This window comes from Rhamphochromis longiceps, linkage group LG10, assembly GCF_057381845.1.
Source record: "Rhamphochromis longiceps isolate RC_006_pf linkage group LG10, R_longiceps_female_GT1.1, whole genome shotgun sequence".
NCBI lineage: Eukaryota > Metazoa > Chordata > Actinopteri > Cichliformes > Cichlidae > Rhamphochromis > Rhamphochromis longiceps.
The window spans coordinates 12,238,666-12,256,100 of record NC_140566.1 but is presented as its reverse complement, the minus strand read 5'-3'; the positions used below and the strand labels follow the sequence as shown (position 1 = coordinate 12,256,100).

At 40.2% G+C, this 17,435-nt stretch overlaps 3 protein-coding genes across 4 annotated transcripts; 1 reads left to right on the top strand and 2 right to left on the bottom strand.

The window, feature by feature from the left end:
* The first annotated feature begins 1,642 nt into the window (after nucleotides 1–1,642).
* gng3 (guanine nucleotide binding protein (G protein), gamma 3) lies at nucleotides 1,643–7,875 on the top strand. The gene is made up of 3 exons (XM_085420201.1): nucleotides 1,643–2,129; nucleotides 2,969–3,068; nucleotides 6,358–7,875. The coding sequence occupies exons 2-3, from the start codon at nucleotides 2,970–2,972 to the stop codon at nucleotides 6,484–6,486; spliced, it is 228 nt and encodes a 75-aa protein (XP_085276327.1). The 5' UTR covers nucleotides 1,643–2,129; nucleotide 2,969; the 3' UTR covers nucleotides 6,487–7,875.
* A 74-nt stretch (nucleotides 7,876–7,949) lies between these two features.
* On the bottom strand, nucleotides 7,950–11,078 carry banf1 (barrier to autointegration nuclear assembly factor 1). Of its 2 annotated transcripts, none has more exons than XM_085420199.1 (3): nucleotides 10,929–11,078; nucleotides 9,982–10,121; nucleotides 7,950–9,534 (listed from the first exon to the last, which is right to left on the bottom strand). In XM_085420199.1, the coding sequence occupies exons 2-3, from the start codon at nucleotides 10,105–10,107 to the stop codon at nucleotides 9,388–9,390; spliced, it is 273 nt and encodes a 90-aa protein (XP_085276325.1). In that variant the 5' UTR covers nucleotides 10,108–10,121; nucleotides 10,929–11,078; the 3' UTR covers nucleotides 7,950–9,387. The 2 variants fall into 2 exon arrangements, with proteins under 2 accessions (XP_085276325.1, XP_085276326.1); XM_085420200.1 differs by having other exon boundaries at nucleotides 9,982–10,141; nucleotides 10,929–11,029.
* Nucleotides 11,079–11,250: 172 nt separating this feature from the next.
* Nucleotides 11,251–14,248, bottom strand: prdx5 (peroxiredoxin 5). The gene is made up of 6 exons (XM_085420197.1): nucleotides 13,956–14,248; nucleotides 12,638–12,772; nucleotides 12,424–12,555; nucleotides 12,231–12,269; nucleotides 12,084–12,148; nucleotides 11,251–11,582 (listed from the first exon to the last, which is right to left on the bottom strand). Exons 1-6 carry the CDS (start codon nucleotides 14,049–14,051, stop codon nucleotides 11,477–11,479), a joined length of 573 nt encoding a protein of 190 aa, XP_085276323.1. The 5' UTR covers nucleotides 14,052–14,248; the 3' UTR covers nucleotides 11,251–11,476.
* Between the last annotated feature and the right edge of the window lie 3,187 nt (nucleotides 14,249–17,435).

The window sequence follows — 17,435 nt, the reverse complement described above, 5'->3', positions numbered from 1 at the left end:
AAATACCTGCTGGGTTCATTTCTCAGATGTGCTGCCTGAAATGGGTCTGCTCAGCAGAAAAATACACGACAGAAAAATGACCTGAAAAGCAGTGAACTTCTACAGCTTATATTGGTATATACTGTATTCTATACCATACATGTTAAGAATAAGAACATGAACTATTCCTCTAAGTCATATCACTAAAATTATATCAAAACAATATGGTGTGATGTGTGGTTTATTACATATATAGTGCACAGCAGATGTGTTCAATCCAACATTATATGTAACGTATTCCTGTTTCCTGTGTTCTTTGTTAATGTTTTATCAGTTAGCATTAAATAGATTAGAAAAGAGCAGCATTATCGTGCTAGAATTTTATAATTAGAAAGCCACTAATGACGACACATTTTTAGTGGCTTTCCTTTCAGGTTTTGATGTTGCTTCTTGCTGCTGAGATTTGATTAAATTCTGCCGGCACCATCCAGCAGATGGAGTACTTGAACCTCAGTAGCAGCTTATCTTTTCACCTTCCACCATTGTATGCGCTGCAGCAGAGTAATCAACAGTAGAATAAGTCATGTCTGCACCATATACAGTACAATAGTTAGTTGAAATTAAATTTGTGATTGTCTTCCTCCACTCTCTCTCTCTCCATGCTTTCCCATCCACGCTCCACCATTACACTGTCTAATAAAGGGAAAAGGCACGAAAATTATTATTTAAGAAGAAAACAAATAAATGAGCTATGGCCTGTAACTGGAGCTCATTTATTGCTGGTGGTTATAGGTTATGCGGGAACCACTCACACCTTACCATGGCACAAATAATGTTCACTGACATGCACAGATGTCTTTTTCCTTCTCATTTTTAAAAAGAACAAATTATTTTTAATGAATTTCACTTTGATTTGGGCAACTTTACACCAAACACAAAGTTTAAATTCTGTTCTACTGTATTATTATTATTATTATTATTATTATTATTATTATTATTATTATTATTATTATTATTATTATTATTATTTCATACCAACGTTGCAACTTATGGCAAGCAAAACGGACAAACTAGCTGGAACGCGATACGCCCCTCAGTAACCAGAGACCATACAAATGAAAAGATTCCACAGTCGAAAAAGAGATGAGAAGGGCAGCAGCACAGCGCCATTAAAGCCAAGAAAACACTAGCATAGCAAAGATGGCGTCGGACTGCTTTTTCAAACTTCAACTCCGTGTTGTAGGTTTTCAGGCTGTCTACTCGAGTTTCTCTTAATATAATTAACTTTGCGCAATGGTCAGTATTCTATTACTTTATAGTCCAGTCTTCACTGTAGAGTTAAACACACAGAGTGGTGTTTTTCTTCTTCTTGTACATAGCGACAGCCATAGCTGTTGTTGGCGGTGAGCTAACGGAGCTCTTAACTTCACAGCGTCTTTGGTCTAACGGCGTCGTAAAAATCTGGTTTCTGACAAAATCTACGTCCCTTCTGCCATTTTCTTTTTCTTTAACATTATAATATGTACAAATTGAGCCACTAATCTGAATTATCTGTAGCACATAATTATTTAAATGCTAGCCGACATCTCCCCAATTTAAAATGTGATGTAAACCATTGAGCCAGACTGCAGCAGTCCCCATAGCAACAGAGGAGAGGGTGGACATCACAAATGGCACAGAGACGCATCATGATTCACACCACTGGAGCTCACGTCCCAAGCTGTGTATAGCATTTTAGCACTGAAAACTAATCCCAGACCACACAGACAGCCCTGCTCCATGTCAGAGATTGAAACCTGAGAGATTCCAGTTGGCCCCAATTTCCTCAGCACAAACGTGGTACAATCCACCCACATTAGAAAACCTTTACCAATGCTCCCCCCTCCCTCTGTCTGGCAGGTACCACTCACTGCTGAGGGGGTTATCCTATCCATCCACCGCAAATCTAGCCCTCGTTGTGGCAGAATTGCAGTGCATTGGACTGTACAGAGCAGGGTACCATCCAGGCTGTTGTCTGTGAGGGGTGGGGTCCGGCTACACTCATACCACCAACCATAAGCTGACAGAGGGACACCAGAGAGGCAGAAAAAGACAGGGGAAAAAAGAGAGAAGAGGGGGGAAGACTGCACCTGAAGAGGAATATAATACGGGTAAGGAGAAAAGGGGGGTGGATGGAGGGAGAAGGAAAAAGACAATGGGGAAAGGTCCAGAATGGTTCAAATAGATTCGTTCCTTTGATGCTATGCTTTTTCCCCCCCTTTCCTTCCTGCTGACAGTCCATTTAATTTCAGTCCTTTTTCCATCTGTGACACGTTTTTCCCCATTTGTTATATGTGGGCATCATTTCGTGAATGGCTGCAGTGGTTATTTCATTCCACATTTGATATTTCTGTGCCTGTTCCCGTTCATAGTGGGAGAATCTGTGGGCTATAGTGAATGATGCTTACCATTTGGCCCAGTTTGTGTGTTGCCTTTGCATTTTTGAAAATATATGGGAATTTGATCCCATATCAGATATCAGATGACATAATGTGGCAGCTGTGCCGATTCTGTGACACAGTATTGACTGATATTTATAATATCTGGCTTCATGCTTGCCTTAAAGCCCAGCTTGCCTAAATACATAAATAATATAATGCAATTTTTGAGCACAGTTTTTTTTGTCTTAAGAGCTTTATATAATGTATTTGTCTAAAAACTGGTTCTCATGTGTATTCCATTTGATTAAGCAGCTGTTATTTAAAAATAATAATAAAAATCCTCTTAATAAACCTGTATAATGGCAATGAATAGTGCCACCATAGCTCACTGCAACCATATTTGTATTTCTAATATTTTTCATGGCTCTAAAAATCCATTCAAAGTGAAGGATGCATGCAACACAAAAACAGTAAGATGATAAATTATTTTTTCATTTCAGTCAAACAAATGCACAAATCTACTGAATGCTTTTCCTGTCTCTTCTATACGTCGCCGTGTTTGTGGCTAGGATGAAAGGAGACACCCCAGTGAACAGCACCATGAGTGTCGGCCAAGCCAGGAAGCTGGTGGAGCAACTGAAGATCGAGGCTAGTTTCTGCAGGATAAAGGTGAGGCGCACGTATTTATCGTGAAGTTTGGTCCAAAACAGCACAAACGAAAGTTTTCTGCTTTAAAAAAATCAAGAAAGGAATTCTTTGATATGTTGTGATAAGTCAGTTCTGTCAGATGCTAATAATTGTGCCGCACAAACTAAATGCAAGTTTGGTTTGAAGATTTTGTTGTAAGCGATGATGGGTAGGCAGTGATGACCTTCTCAAACATACTTTAAGTGAAGGCTTCCCACTGGAGGCTTTCCAAATGGTGTTTGGCTTGCATGATGTTCCTAATTGCATCAAAGCCACCTTGCAGAGGCACCTTGCCTCTTTGTAAGAAATAATCCACGAGCGTTAAAATGAGCAGGAGGCAAACTTGTCTCATGCTACCATGAGAGCAAAGTTTTAGAGATAAGCTTTATCTGCTGGCACCTCTGGCCAATAATCAGAACCTGAAGCAGAAGGTTTGTCTTCACAGAGGTCCAGCACTCTTTCAAAACCTTTGAAACATCTGGCTGTTCAATGTAAAGGTTGAAATTGTTGTTAGAGAGAGATCCACATAAGGAGCACAAGAGCTAAATAATAATTCAGTTAACGTTCAGTTACTTTTATGTTTGCACATTTCATGCTCATATTTAGATTTTATTAAGAAAACTATCCATTCATACATACAAACATCATTTCACGGTCAATCAAAGCAATTTTGAGTCAAGTAAGAACATATTGAATTTTAATTGTTGTTGATGTGTTTGTGGTGTTACTATGTTTTATCTTCTTTACATAATCTACAGTAGTATGTCCATACAGACACATTCAAAATATTATCTACTGTGTGTGTGTGTGTGTGTGTGTGTGTGTGTGTGTGTGTGTGTGTGTGTGAGAGAGTGTGAGTGAGGGGGTGGGGGTGGGGGGGGGGTAAATGGGGTATTTTTTTGGGAAATACCAGCCATTGTTAAAACTATAAGCCAGTACAGTAGCGGGGCTTGTGAGGGTCCTACAAAGATTTCATGTTCTGACTGTTCCACAGTGTACCTGTGAAAATACAAATGAGAAAGAGCAGAGGCCAAAATAATGCTCATGCATATAAACGATCACAGCAAAGATAAAGATATACAGTGGGGCAAAAAAGTATTTAGTCAGCCACCGATTGTGCAAGTTCCCCCACCTAAAATGATGACAGAGGTCAGTAATTTGCACCAGAGGTACACTTCAACTGTGAGAGACAGAATGTGAAAAAAAAAAATCCATGAATCCACATGGTAGGATTTGTAAAGAATTTATTCGTAAATCAGGGTGGAAAATAAGTATTTGGTCAATAACAAAAATACAACTCAATACTTTGTAACATAACCTTTGTTGGCAATAACAGAGGTCAAACGTTTACTATAGGTCTTTACCAGGTTTGCACACACAGTAGCTGGTATTTTGGCCCATTCCTCCATGCAGATCTTCTCGAGAGCAGTGATGTTTTGGGGCTGTCGCCGAGCAACACGGACTTTCGACTCCCGCCACAGATTTTCTATGGGGTTGAGGTCTGGAGACTGGCTAGGCCACTCCAGGACTTTCAAATGCTTCTTACGGAGCCACTCCTTTGTTGCCCGGGCGGTGTGTTTTGGATCATTGTCATGTTGGAAGACCCAGCCTCGTTTCATCTTCAAAGTTCTCACTGATGGAAGGAGGTTTTGGCTCAAAATCTCACGATACATGGCCCCATTCATTCTGTCCTTAACACGGATCAGTCGTCCTGTCCCCTTGGCAGAAAAACAGCCCCATAGCATGATGTTTCCACCCCCATGCTTCACAGTAGGTATGGTGTTCTTGGGATGCAACTCAGTATTCTTCTTCCTCCAAACACGACGAGTTGAGTTTATACCAAAAAGTTCTACTTTGGTTTCATCTGACCACATGACATTCTCCCAATCCTCTGCTGTATCATCCATGTGCTCTCTGGCAAACTTCAGACGGGCCTGGACATGCACTGGCTTCAGCAGCGGAACACGTCTGGCACTGCGGGATTTGATTCCCTGCCGTTGTAGTGTGTTACTGATGGTGACCTTTGTTACTTTGGTCCCAGCTCTCTGCAGGTCATTCACCAGGTCCCCCCGTGTGGTTCTGGGATCTTTGCTCACCGTTCTCATGATCATTTTGACCCCACGGGATGAGATCTTGCGTGGAGCCCCAGATCGAGGGAGATTATCAGTGGTCTTGTATGTCTTCCATTTTCTGATGATTGCTCCCACAGTTGATTTTTTCACACCAACCTGCTTGCCTATTGTAGATTCACTCTTCCCAGTCTGGTGCAGGTCTACAATACTTTTCCTGGTGTCCTTCGAAAGCTCTTTGGAGTCTGATTGTTTGAGGCTGTCTCTTTTATACAGATGATGAGTTCAAACAGGTGCCATTCATACAGGTAACGAGTGGGGGACAGAAAAGCTTCTTACAGAAGACGTTACAGGTCTGTGAGAGCCAGAGATTTTCCTTGTTTGAGGTGACCAAATACTTATTTTCCACCCTAATTTACGAATAAATTCTTTACAAATCCTACCATGTGAATTCATGGATTTTTTTTTCACATTCTGTCTCTCACAGTTGAAGTGTACCTCTGGTGCAAATTACTGACCTCTGTCATCATTTTAGGTGGGGGAACTTGCACAATCGGTGGCTGACTAAATACTTTTTTGCCCCACTGTAACTCAAAACAAGGATGAGGGTCTGAAACATCCATCGATCCTCCCATCCGTTTACTTATGTTTATCCACTTCAGGCTCATGGTGAGGCTGGAGCCTGTCCCAGCTACCATGGAGCAAAAGGTGAAGTGGACCCCGCACAGGTCACCAGTCTGTCGCAGCTCTAACACTGACAACCATTCCCAGCCACTCCTATGGCCATTTTAGAATAACCAATCTAACACACACAGATCATGCAAACTCTACGCAGAAGGCTGGCTGGTGGATTCAAATAGAGGATTTTCTGTCTGCAATGCCACTATACCACCCGGGTTAAAAGCAGCATGCAAAAAATCAATAACTGTCGCTATTAAAGCACCTTGAGATGACTCCTATAACAGCAAGAGGCATCTCAAGGTGCTTTAAATTCATTTAATATTAATCACACAGTATTATAAGCAAGGATTTGGCGACTGTGGGGAGGAAGTCACTAAGTTCCTGATTTTACAGGGAAATTACCTGCAAATCACCAGGATCAGCCAGCTCCCTACTGTGACCACTCAGAGGCGGGATGAGGGGAAAGTGTAAAGGGGAAAAATGTAATTAAATGCTCTAAACCCCATCGTCTCCACCTCCAGGTATCAAAGGCAGCAGCCGACCTGATGGCATACTGCGACGCACACGCCTGCGACGACCCCCTGATCACCCCCGTGCCCACCTCAGAGAACCCCTTCAGGGAGAAGAAGTTCTTCTGCGCTTTGCTTTGAGACAAATCAGGGATTGTTGTGATGAAAAAGTACAACTGTACAGTATGTACATCTATGTACAGTATGTACATGTACTTCCAATCTGAATAAGACATTAATGTACTATAGTAACGTTGCATAAAAGCTGCCGATGTACAGTACATAACCAACTACAAAATGTCTTGAACTAAATTCTTATACTGCGAACATCTGTCTCAATGTTAGAGGAGGGCAAACAAGAATAATTTAACATTTAATCAATAAAGAGTTAGAAAAATCACAAAGTTGCTAAAAGTCTCAAGGGAAGGGGGAAAAACAAAGAGCGTTCATCTGAAAGGAAACACATGCATCTCATGCTCAAATAGGTTACAAGTAACTGCCAGAAGGGACAACATGATCACCAAGTATCTTATTTCTCCACCAGTCACAGGCAACAGATTCATATTGAAACTGGGAACCTAAATTACATTAGGTCTCGGCATTATGGAGGACATGTCTCAGCTCTCCCCATTTAAATTCCCCATAAATGAGAAGACTAATGCCGCGTAATCAAACACATTTTCATTCTTTGTCTACTCGTAGGCAGAGGTCATAACATGGATGCTCCTCTCACAAGTAGCAGCATTTTTTTTCTAATCTAATCTATTGTTGACCTTCGTCATTCACTGTTTAGCCCTGTCTTGGCAGTTACTTGTTTACAACTGGACACATGCAATTGATTTGGGGGGTTTTGGGAGTGGGGGAGGGTATTAAGATTTTAGCCTCTTCTTTTTTTGCTCATTTCTATACTATTGCCGTAGTGTGGATGTGGACGTGTGTGTATGCATAGGTGCTACTGTGAAACTTGAGCAACAATTCTGTGCATCGGATCACTGTCAAATTGAGATTTTGTAGTTAAATAGCACACACACACAAACCCAAACACATTCCAGGAGTTATGGACTTTCAACATCTAATCTAAGCCACTGAAGTAAGATCATCTAATCGGTTATTCTGAGCCTGTCATAATAATAATTTTCTAATTCTTTAAGACATGAAAATAAAAACAAGTAAATGAAGCAGTCTTAATGTACTTTTAAGGACAAGTGTGCATCATTGTTATTTTAAATGATCAGAGGATCTCCAGAGCAGGGGTTCTTAGTGGTTTCCAGAAAAGTCATGGATCAACCAGTGTCACTTTCTCCATCTAAAGTACTATCAGCTGTTAAGTTTCAACACCACTTTCATAAAAGGAAACGAAAAACTGCTCTTCTCGTGTCCGTGACCTGGAACTTTTGGAAACGCCTCCCTCCTGCTTTGGAGCATTCAAAAAGAAAAAAGAAAAAATGAGTGACATATTTTCATCATGTTGCAAATATCTGGAGCTTTGGCAGAAAAAAGGGTAACCATGGAAACGAAGCACTGAAATAAAGCCTCCTGTCATCAAACATTTTCTGTCTCTTGGGGTGTTCTCTGATAAAAATGCACAGGAAAAAAAAAACATGTTCAAATGTGATACTTGCTTTTTATTGTTTTATAATAAAAGCAATAGAAAAGCTGAAACCTTTTCACAGTCAAATGCAAACACGTGGGCCTGCATTATAACAAAGAGCTGCTACACACTGGTTACATCTTCATACAGCTTGATAACTGGTGGTGGGTTTCAGCATTTGAACGGAAGATTAGGGAATACAGTGTGAACATGCAGTGTTGTGGACTTTATACTTCTTTAGACCAAGTTAAATGTTTAAAGTAACATGCATTAAGGCATCTCATGTCTAGAAATTCAAAGACAATACATAGCTCAGCTATGAAGACCTGACCTAAATATCAGGCTCACTGTTGTAACAAAATGCACACAGTGTAGGATTTTCATTTAAAGCCACTTAAACCAATAAAGGATATTTTATTTGTAAGTCACATGACAGTGGATTAAGAGGGTTTCTCCGCTCTTACTCAGCTTGTAAGTTGCAGAAAGAAAAGAAAGCCTACTACTTTTAACCTACTTTAATTAGCTGCTAACATGGTTTTGCTAGATCTATCACTGTGGGTTTGGATCAGGATGGCTGCTGTCTGACGCTCACCAACTCGTAACTTTGCTTTCACGACCTCCACAGAAGGTTTGCATTTTTTTACTAGCAGCACAACTAGCTGTGATATCGAGCTTTCTAACAAACACAATATCTAAGTTACCAGCAATAGAGACACTTTTATTATTGAAAGTATTGTTTTGTTACATTGGCATCTTTATTTATATACATTTCAATCTTCAAGTCCAAACAAGCTCAGAGTAGACTAGATGTAGGACTGTGGTGTGTCTTCATTTGCAAGACACAAAGATAAAACACTTCACATACATATATCTATATAAATCTCTAAATACCAGTGTCAGTTGAATCTTTTTTTAGGTTTAGTTTTCAGGTTTCACATTAAATTAGCCAAATCTTCTGCCAAACAGACAATCCTTATCAAGAAATCGTTGAAGCAGTGCTGGTGGAACTACAGTACATGAAACTGTGATGATGTGCTACTTAAAAAAAATGGACAACTCATATCAAACCTTCCAGTAGCATTTAAAAACAAGCAAATGGTGCAAGCAGCCCAAAAGCATCAGGTGACTACAGGTGTTAGTGTAGATTGTACAGGTAAACCATCACATTAAATAGAAAGAAATGTGCTGAAATAAATGAAAACAAATCGTGAAGTTAAAAAGAGTTTACCTCTAAAACTGCCATAATGAGCTTAAAATGGTAACTTCTTAACGCACTGTCAACAATGAACACACTAGAAATTTACATTTTTTAAATTTTGAACAGAAAGTACACATAGTATTCCAATAGTTGGGCCACATGGATATTATAAGCAGGGGCTGAATTAAAAGAAAATCAGAAGAGGTAATGTACAGCTTGGACTTCAGAAGTACAAAAACAAATGACTGAATGTTTATAGGAAGGCATCGCACCATTCCTTAAGACAGCCATAGCAGTCACCTTGTTGTTTGACATTTGCTCCGCAAGTGTCCTTCAGCCAATCTCGGAAAAGCTCCTCGTCTTTCTTTAGCACTAGAAACTGTCCGAGGACGACATATGCCTGTGGAAGTGGATGTGAAGACACAACACAAGAATGTAATTAAGACCGATGGGCGAGTATCTAAGAATGAGCCACATCTGTTCTGATAACGAGCAGATCCAGTTTTTAACTGAACCTGAAAAACTGCACAGATGAGTATTTGTTTGGGTGTGTTTGATCAAATTCATAGCTCATTTGACAAGAGAACAACTCTTCTGCGACAACAAACGTTTACAGATGTCCAGAAGAAAAACTGCAGCTTGTTTTTCTTTACATCACAACTTTAGTTGTGCTAGTTTTCCAAAAATAAGAACTAATCTGTTAAGCTTGCGTCAGCTGTGATATACTGCTGCTGTAAGTTAAGATTATTTCAATATTATTCAAAGTAATCAATACCTACTAGGTAAAATAACTTAAAATTACTGTGTGAATAAACACACTGCAGAAGCTAATCAAAAACCAAGTCACCTTGTCAAAACCCTTATCCTCCAGTCTTTTGCCAAGGACTTCTCCGATGCCTGCCAGAGCCATCACTGGCTTCTCTCCCATGGGCTCGGCCACGAAGTCTTTATGTTTTTGGGATGTCGATGACATGGTCTCTTTGGAGTCTGTCAAATAATAGCAGGTGCTAAACGGTAATATAAACAGATCTGACAAGTGAAAACAATACTTACCCAATTTCGTGAAAAGAAAGAATATTTCGTAAAATTACAAATCTAATTTTACTTATATTTTTATCAGTAACTGATAGACGGCACAGAAACTTCTTTAGACAGTAGTTGAACATGATATGGTTTAATGTTTGGCTACTCATGTCAACTCTAGTTATGAACCAAGCCTACAGTGCGAACATATCAACAAGTGCCGTATCTTTCTCTACAGCAATGACTTATTTTATGGAGCTCTGAGTGCTAATGCTAATATATTTAACATCTGGGGTTACCAACTGATCGTCATTACAGAGTAGCATCTAGTCAGACTCACCAAACACAACTACACCCGTGAAATATTTCGCCTGATTGCTTAACGTAAGTGCAGTACAAGCAGTTGAATTGCGCGCGCAACACATTTCAATGCTAAGCGTTTTAGCACACCGAGCTAAAGTTCACTAGCTTCCAGTTTATATTACTGCTTTTTTCCTACATAGCCGCAGCTTCTTGGCGGGAGATATGTCCATCTCAAAGCCAGGGCTTGCTCCTAAAATAATCACAGACTATCAAGTTAATGCTGTAAAGCTAGAAATCAGGGGCTCATATTTTAGGCGCCTACAAATTAGCCTAACTTGAGCTAATGAAGCTTTAACGCTACTAATCTAATTTTTATTTTTCCTATGAAGCTCATTTACAAATAACCTCTTCCTTTGGGGCACGTCTGCGTTTATCACAACAAAAACCCACAGCTGCGTATCAACTTACCCGTTAGTCTCCCGTCCAAGCTTGATATTAACGTAGTTAGCTGAAAAGCTACGTGCTTTCGATTTCTGTATAAGCACCGGCGACCACAATGCAATGCGCAGGCTCTCTGCGGCTTCAGGTCAAAAATCGCGTGACGTCATTTCCCCCTGATTTTGATCTCGCAGGATAAACAGACAAACCTCTAGGGCATAACCAACTTTTAATGAGGTATTTCGATTATCACGTTTATCATAAATTATAATAAGCACGTCTTCATTTTTGCCTGTCACACGTTGCTGAGGTGGCAGACACTTTGTAATAAACAGGCAAAGAAAACAGTGTATATTGCTTTCAGTGTGCATTTTATTAACTAGGGAGTAACAGTATACACAGACTGATGCACCGTCCTTAGGATTGGCTTTCATGTCATGGTTGTGCGCATTAATCATCTTCTAACTCAGCTTCTGACACCAGCATGGCATTTGCATCAGTCTTTGGGTTGAGGAGGCGAAAGCTTAAGTAGGTTTATAACTGCAACTTTCACAGTAGCTCGGGGTGTGCGGCTTCTTTTATTCAGCTGACAAAATGCTGGAAGCCAGGCTGCAGGTCAGCCCGGTGCCATCTGGCTCCACATTGAGCTTCTTTACAACTCCGTCTTCCACCAACATAGAATATCTGAAACAACATGAAATACACACTCCAATCTACTTTAGGTAAGACCAACAGAACAAATAACAGTTATGTTGTGTGCAGTTTGTCTTTAATCAGTATGGACAGAATTAAGATTGAAAAATCAGTAGAAACTTCACAAACACTGCAGTTATCTGCAACCTTTGCACAATGAATCAATTGCAGTGGTAGAGGTGCAAAAGCAGGTAATGTGCAAAAGGCCGTATGTAAAAGCATTTCCACTCACTCGCTGCTCCACTCTTAAGTGAGCAGTAAAGTGATTCTGGACAGCTATAAAGTCAACATACTGTGTCATACATACTGTGTCATCATAAGTGTACTATTGTGTAGTGACACTGTTAGCACACAGAACTGCACAGAAAGTACTTATGTTCAAGGCAGGAATGATTGTGGGAACGATTGTGGGGATATAGTGCATAAACTTTCTTACTGTGCAAACTTGTTATTAATAAAATTCAGGAATTTAAGACAAACAAAAAAGGTTACCTCTTGGATCGCTTATTCCCAAGTACCTGCACGATTTGATCACTGTCAAGTAACAGGTCAACTGCCTAAGGCAAAGAAAGATGAATTAATAGTCAGTCACTAAAGCTTCAAGTAGAGCTGGAATATAAAGCAGATATTGGTTTTTACCTTTGTGAATGCTCCAGTGGGATCAGCCAGCATCCGCACCTGCAGAGGAAAAGTGGCCATAAGCTCAGCATTACTGCATCCTTAAAGTTCATTTTGGCCATTTCCCAGGTCTTTGTCCAAGACTAACATGTCACAGAGCTCTCTAATTGTTCAGAAAAGCCATCTAAATGCAGGTTGTTCAGTTGTACTCTACCTTTCCATCAGCTCCATGCTCTTTTCCCCATGCAGCCATGACAAACGCATCGTTGACAGAGATACATGCTATTTCCTGTATACCTTTATTCTTCAGTTCTGCAGCCTGCTCCACAAAACCTGGGAGGTGAGTCTGAAAACAAAAAAAAAAAAAATAATTAATAAGGTCAGCTGATTATCAATGTGTACAGGCACTGTTAACAGTGTGGACTCACTTTGGAACAGCCAGGTGTAAATGCTCCAGGTACAGCGAAGAGGACTCCTTTCTTCCCCTTAAACAGTTGATCCATAGCCACCTTATTCCCTGGCTCCCCCTCCTGGACCTCCACTGCAGGAATATGTTCACCCACCTGATGAGAGGCGAGATGACAATACAGAACAATGGTGACCTAAATTTCACATTACTGAAGTGAGCAATACTAATGTGCATGTCTCTGGAGGACATTGCATGCACTGCTATTTGTGTTACGTTTAGCCTGCACTTGCACAGAAGTGCTGCAGGATGACACAGTGGAGGGAGAGGGGTTTTTCTCTACGTACGTACGAACGATAGATACAAAAACACACCCATCTAATATTCAGCTTCCTATTTATTAATAAACAAGGCTTGCAGGATCTTGCACGGCCACTGGGGGGCGACAAATCATACAATTAGAACCCATCGGTTCTCTGATTGGATTGTTAAATTTGTGATTGACATGACATTGACCAAATAGGTTCAAAATTCGTACTTGTAACTTGAAACTTGAGTGCAGAGTTTCACACGTATTTTTTGGCTAAGTCCACAAACAAATCTTTTTTTACGCACACACAAATTCTTGTTTCACATACAAATCCTGATTTACAAGTACAAAACTGATTTACAAGTACAAAACTGATTTACAAGTACAAAACTGATTTACAAGTACAAAATATTTATGACCACAATTTGAGCCCATAAAAAAGCCGTATCACCCATAACAAGAGACAATAATCTGAACTGCAATGCACTTGAGTAACGTTATCCTACAAAAAATGGGTTAAATAACCCAATGTTGCAACGATTTGCATGGCCGTGAAGTGAATTCAGAAAAGCTGCAAGTGACCCAAATACAACATATATACTTATACTTGGGTGCACATATACTGGCCGTGATTTTGGCTGTATTTAAAACAAACAAACAAACAAAAGAAAATAGCGGAATACTGCCTTGACGGGCCTTAAAAAGTACCATGAGTGTGCATCTATAAAATAAACAAGCCTAGTCGACTAAAGAGAAGGTGAGATTGATTTACACGCAAGCTACGCTCAAAATGAGTTTAACAGGTGGGGGAGGAAGGTGCGGAGACAAGCACCGACAGGACGGCTGTTATTAACAACCGATAATGATGAAGATAACGGCTGTCACGGGGACGGAATTCACACGGATAGTTAGCATCGTGAGCTACAAATAAACAACGTAACCGCTTTATTTAGCAAGTTATAGTAAAACGCACTGACACAGTCGCATTTGGCTCGTGCATGTCCGGCAGCGAAACGCTCGCAAGCCTTACCTGAATCGGCATTTTGGATGTCGGAGTAATGTGCAGTAGTCTAGCGCTCTGGAGCACACGGGAACTTCTGAGTACAGCGGATGTCACGGGGAGCATTGTAGCTGTTTAGCAAGCTATTAGGAAAGCGGTTGGTGGGGCTTTTATCGTGCCGTGTGCGCTGCCTTAATTTCCGCTTGGACACGCCCAAAGCTCACTTGTCACTCTTACCTCGGGTACAGTTACCTACACTGCTGTCCCACATTAGGTCTGGCTGTAGGTACGTAGTTGCCAGATTTGGGCCCGCTAAGCCTTTATTTACTGCGCCATCTGCTAGCAAACCCACATGTCTACAGTTAGGGCTAGAGACTGAAAGTAGCCCGTGGAGCTATAGCAGTTCCGATAAAGAAAAATAACTTTGCACAATGCAAGGGAAGACTTCACCAAAGTCAGGAAAATGTTATATATGTGTGGGCAGATGGTTCACATATTGATTGTATCAATACCAGTGACGGTATGGGTATCGGATGGATGTTTTGTTTCTATCCTCCTAAATTCCCACTGAATTGTGTTAGTAATTTTTTGGAGGGGGTAAATGACAAAAATATACCTTATATGCTGGCTTTATGGGTTGAAAGTGTCAGCATTGGTATTGGCAATACTGGCCCTGCATTTACTTGGCATTGAGTCAGTATCCAAATTTGCAGTATCACACAGAGCGAATATTCATACTTTTATACTATTAGGCCTTTTTCACAGAAAAAATGATGGTTTGGTTCCATGAAGCCTGTTAGTGAGCCACAGCAGCGAAGTAGTCACACAGTGTATGAAGCCAACCCTCCCAAATCGATCACAGCCCTTGGTTATACACCTGTGTTTCCATTGCTGTGACAAATTAAAAGCAGGCTCTAAAAGGGCTCTTCAGGGACACAAACGCCTTCATTACTCACATCACATTTTGACTGCGTGTATAAAATATGCTACAGTACATTTAGCCCACCATTAAGCTGCTCCTGCTATTTTGGCATCTGTTAAAACATCTTCTATGTGTTTTTTTAGACTTTAAAGACAGCCTTGTGTGTGCGAATGGAATTAACCAGGGCTAAATGTAGTTAACCATACTAAATGATTAAAGACTGAATTGTTATTTCATTATTTGGATCAACCACAAACATTTATTCAAAAATGTGAGTGAGCTTCTGTTGTAACACTGGGCCAAACTGTATTGATTCACTGTTTGAAAATTAAAATGTGTGACAGCATATCTCTATTGGTCCCTGGGGTCTGGCTGCAGTATAAGTCATAAACCCTGTCCTGTCCATGTTAGCAGATGAGACTGGGATAAAACTAAAACAAAACAGCTCTCCTCTTAAAAATTTTTTCAAAGAGATGCTTTCTACCATTATTATTAATTTTCATCATGCTGATTTGGGTACTGGGGGCCTCTGTTAAAATAAGTTTGATTTTAATTACTAAATGCTGTAATACCGGGGAGAAATCTCTATTTGGGAATTACAGACAGAGTAGTGATGTGGAGAGGAGATCCAGCATTTCCACAACAACTTTTATATAGTGACTTTTATATTGTGAGTCAGCAGCATGTGTAAACTCATGGTCCTGGGGCCAAATCTGGCCCTTTCCAAATTTTAATCTGGTCGCCAGCCTGTTCAGGTTCTTGGTAAGTTTTTGCTTTGTAGTAATTAATTAAATGTAAAGGCACACCTACGCTGCCACTACAAGATTAGCTTACAATTTGCCAGTTAGGCTATATGATACATGTAAACAACATGACCAAAGGTAGTTGATCATATGATGATTGGCTATGGGAGACTTTTATAAAGCTGTGCAGACAATACTAACAATTATTCTTTTACTTATTTTACATTTCTGTTTCGTTATGCCCCATATTACCAGGATCTGCTATATATTTTATAAAGGAAGGGGGCAAATATATGACCTGGAGGCCAAAAAAAAAAATCTTCCAATCCAAGTCACTAGGTGGCGTTGGAGAATGGAAAAATTACAGAGGAGAGGGGCATGAATTTTGCACTTCATATTATCATAACTCACCATAAATACCGGCATAAACCATTAAATATGTCCCTGTTGCTCACTATTTACTTAAAAAAAAGTGTCTACAATGAAATATATATTTATACATACAAATAGCTGTGGCCATACCGACTCTGACTTTGCCTGGATTAGCAAGATCCATGTCAGGAGGCTACTGGAACAAAGGGGGGATGTTGCACAGGAACCTCAAGCTCCACAGTCCTGTGCAGGATCTTTGCTGTTCCAACAACTCTTCTGGACGCTCTTTGGATGTTGTTTCTGGGATCTACTTGGGGGCCACTGCACCAAGTGCTCCAATTACCACTGGGACCACTGTTGCCTTCACCCCCCTGGTGCTAAAGAGAAAACCTGGGGGCAAAGCAAGGTCCAATTCATCAACAGTTAAGAGCATGTCCAAAGGTGATATGGTCAAAAATACGACGACACTTACAGCTTCAACAGTGGTCTTCATCACAGTACCCTCATAAAACACCCCCCCTCCCCCCGGAATACACATGCATACACATCCACAGGGAGAGATGAGACCAATGGTATGCGGTGGTGGTGTGTCCATTTATTACACAACACAAAGCACCTACAATAATCCACTCCCTTTTTGCGTCAGACAGTGGAAGATCTCACTTTTTTTTTCACAGTGATTTTTATGTGGACAAGTTTAGACACGGACATCAAACTTTGATCTAAATGGGGAAAAAAAAAAAAAAATAGCCTACACACAGAAATTCACAGCCAGTATCACACAAAAAAAAGAAAGCAGTGTCAACAAACAACAGTAAATTGAGTAAAAAATAGAATTTAATCATTTAAATAGTCTTTCAAAATACAAACATTGATTTGAATTTCTAAATAATATACCGTTTAGTAGCTATTCTTAATTATAACTGGCAATGCTTATATGTACACCGTGGCTATACAAGGAAAGGTGTGAGGTTTGGTAAATTTATTGTATTGCTTATTTATATTAATGCGCACGTATGCAAGTAGACCCACAAATGACTGTATGACATCAACAGTGACACTGCAAATGGCCCTCCACCCTAACCCCCGCCGTACCTAAAATGCTAGTGAAAAAAAGAAAAGAAAAATCTACCTTTGCATATATGACCCGTTAATATGGAGAAACTTAGCGGCATCTATGTTTTTGCTATCTTTAAAAAGGTTTGAGAAACATGGCTAGAACACAAGTTTTTCTTTTTAAAAAGACAGACGTATATAAGCTCAAACTTATGAAAACAAGACCAAACAGATCCATCAGTGTCACATTTTGCCAGATTTCCCATTCCACAGTGCCAGCTGTTGCTTATGTAGCACCCATGGATTAGCAGTTGCACTGTTTTAGCTTTACCACCACATCAACTGTGACACACACACACACACACACACACTTTCTCTCACGAGGCATTTATGAGCCATACACTCCGTAAAGAAAAC

Excerpts from the sequence above, each read along its gene's own strand:
- gng3 (XM_085420201.1), top strand. The coding sequence starts at position 2,970 with ATGAAAGGAGACACCCCAGTGAACAGCACCATGAGTGTCGGCCAAGCC. Across the intron at positions 3,069-6,357 it reads CTAGTTTCTGCAGGATAAAG|GTATCAAAGGCAGCAGCCGA; the intron begins GTGAGGCGCACG and ends CTCCACCTCCAG.
- banf1 (XM_085420199.1), bottom strand. The coding sequence starts at position 10,107 with ATGTCATCGACATCCCAAAAACATAAAGACTTCGTGGCCGAGCCCATG. Across the intron at positions 9,535-9,981 it reads AGGATAAGGGTTTTGACAAG|GCATATGTCGTCCTCGGACA; the intron begins GTGACTTGGTTT and ends CCACTTCCACAG.
- prdx5 (XM_085420197.1), bottom strand. The coding sequence starts at position 14,051 with ATGCTCCCCGTGACATCCGCTGTACTCAGAAGTTCCCGTGTGCTCCAG. Across the intron at positions 12,270-12,423 it reads AGCATGGAGCTGATGGAAAG|GTGCGGATGCTGGCTGATCC; the intron begins GTAGAGTACAAC and ends TTTCCTCTGCAG. Across the intron at positions 12,149-12,230 it reads CCACTGGAGCATTCACAAAG|GCAGTTGACCTGTTACTTGA; the intron begins GTAAAAACCAAT and ends TCTTTGCCTTAG.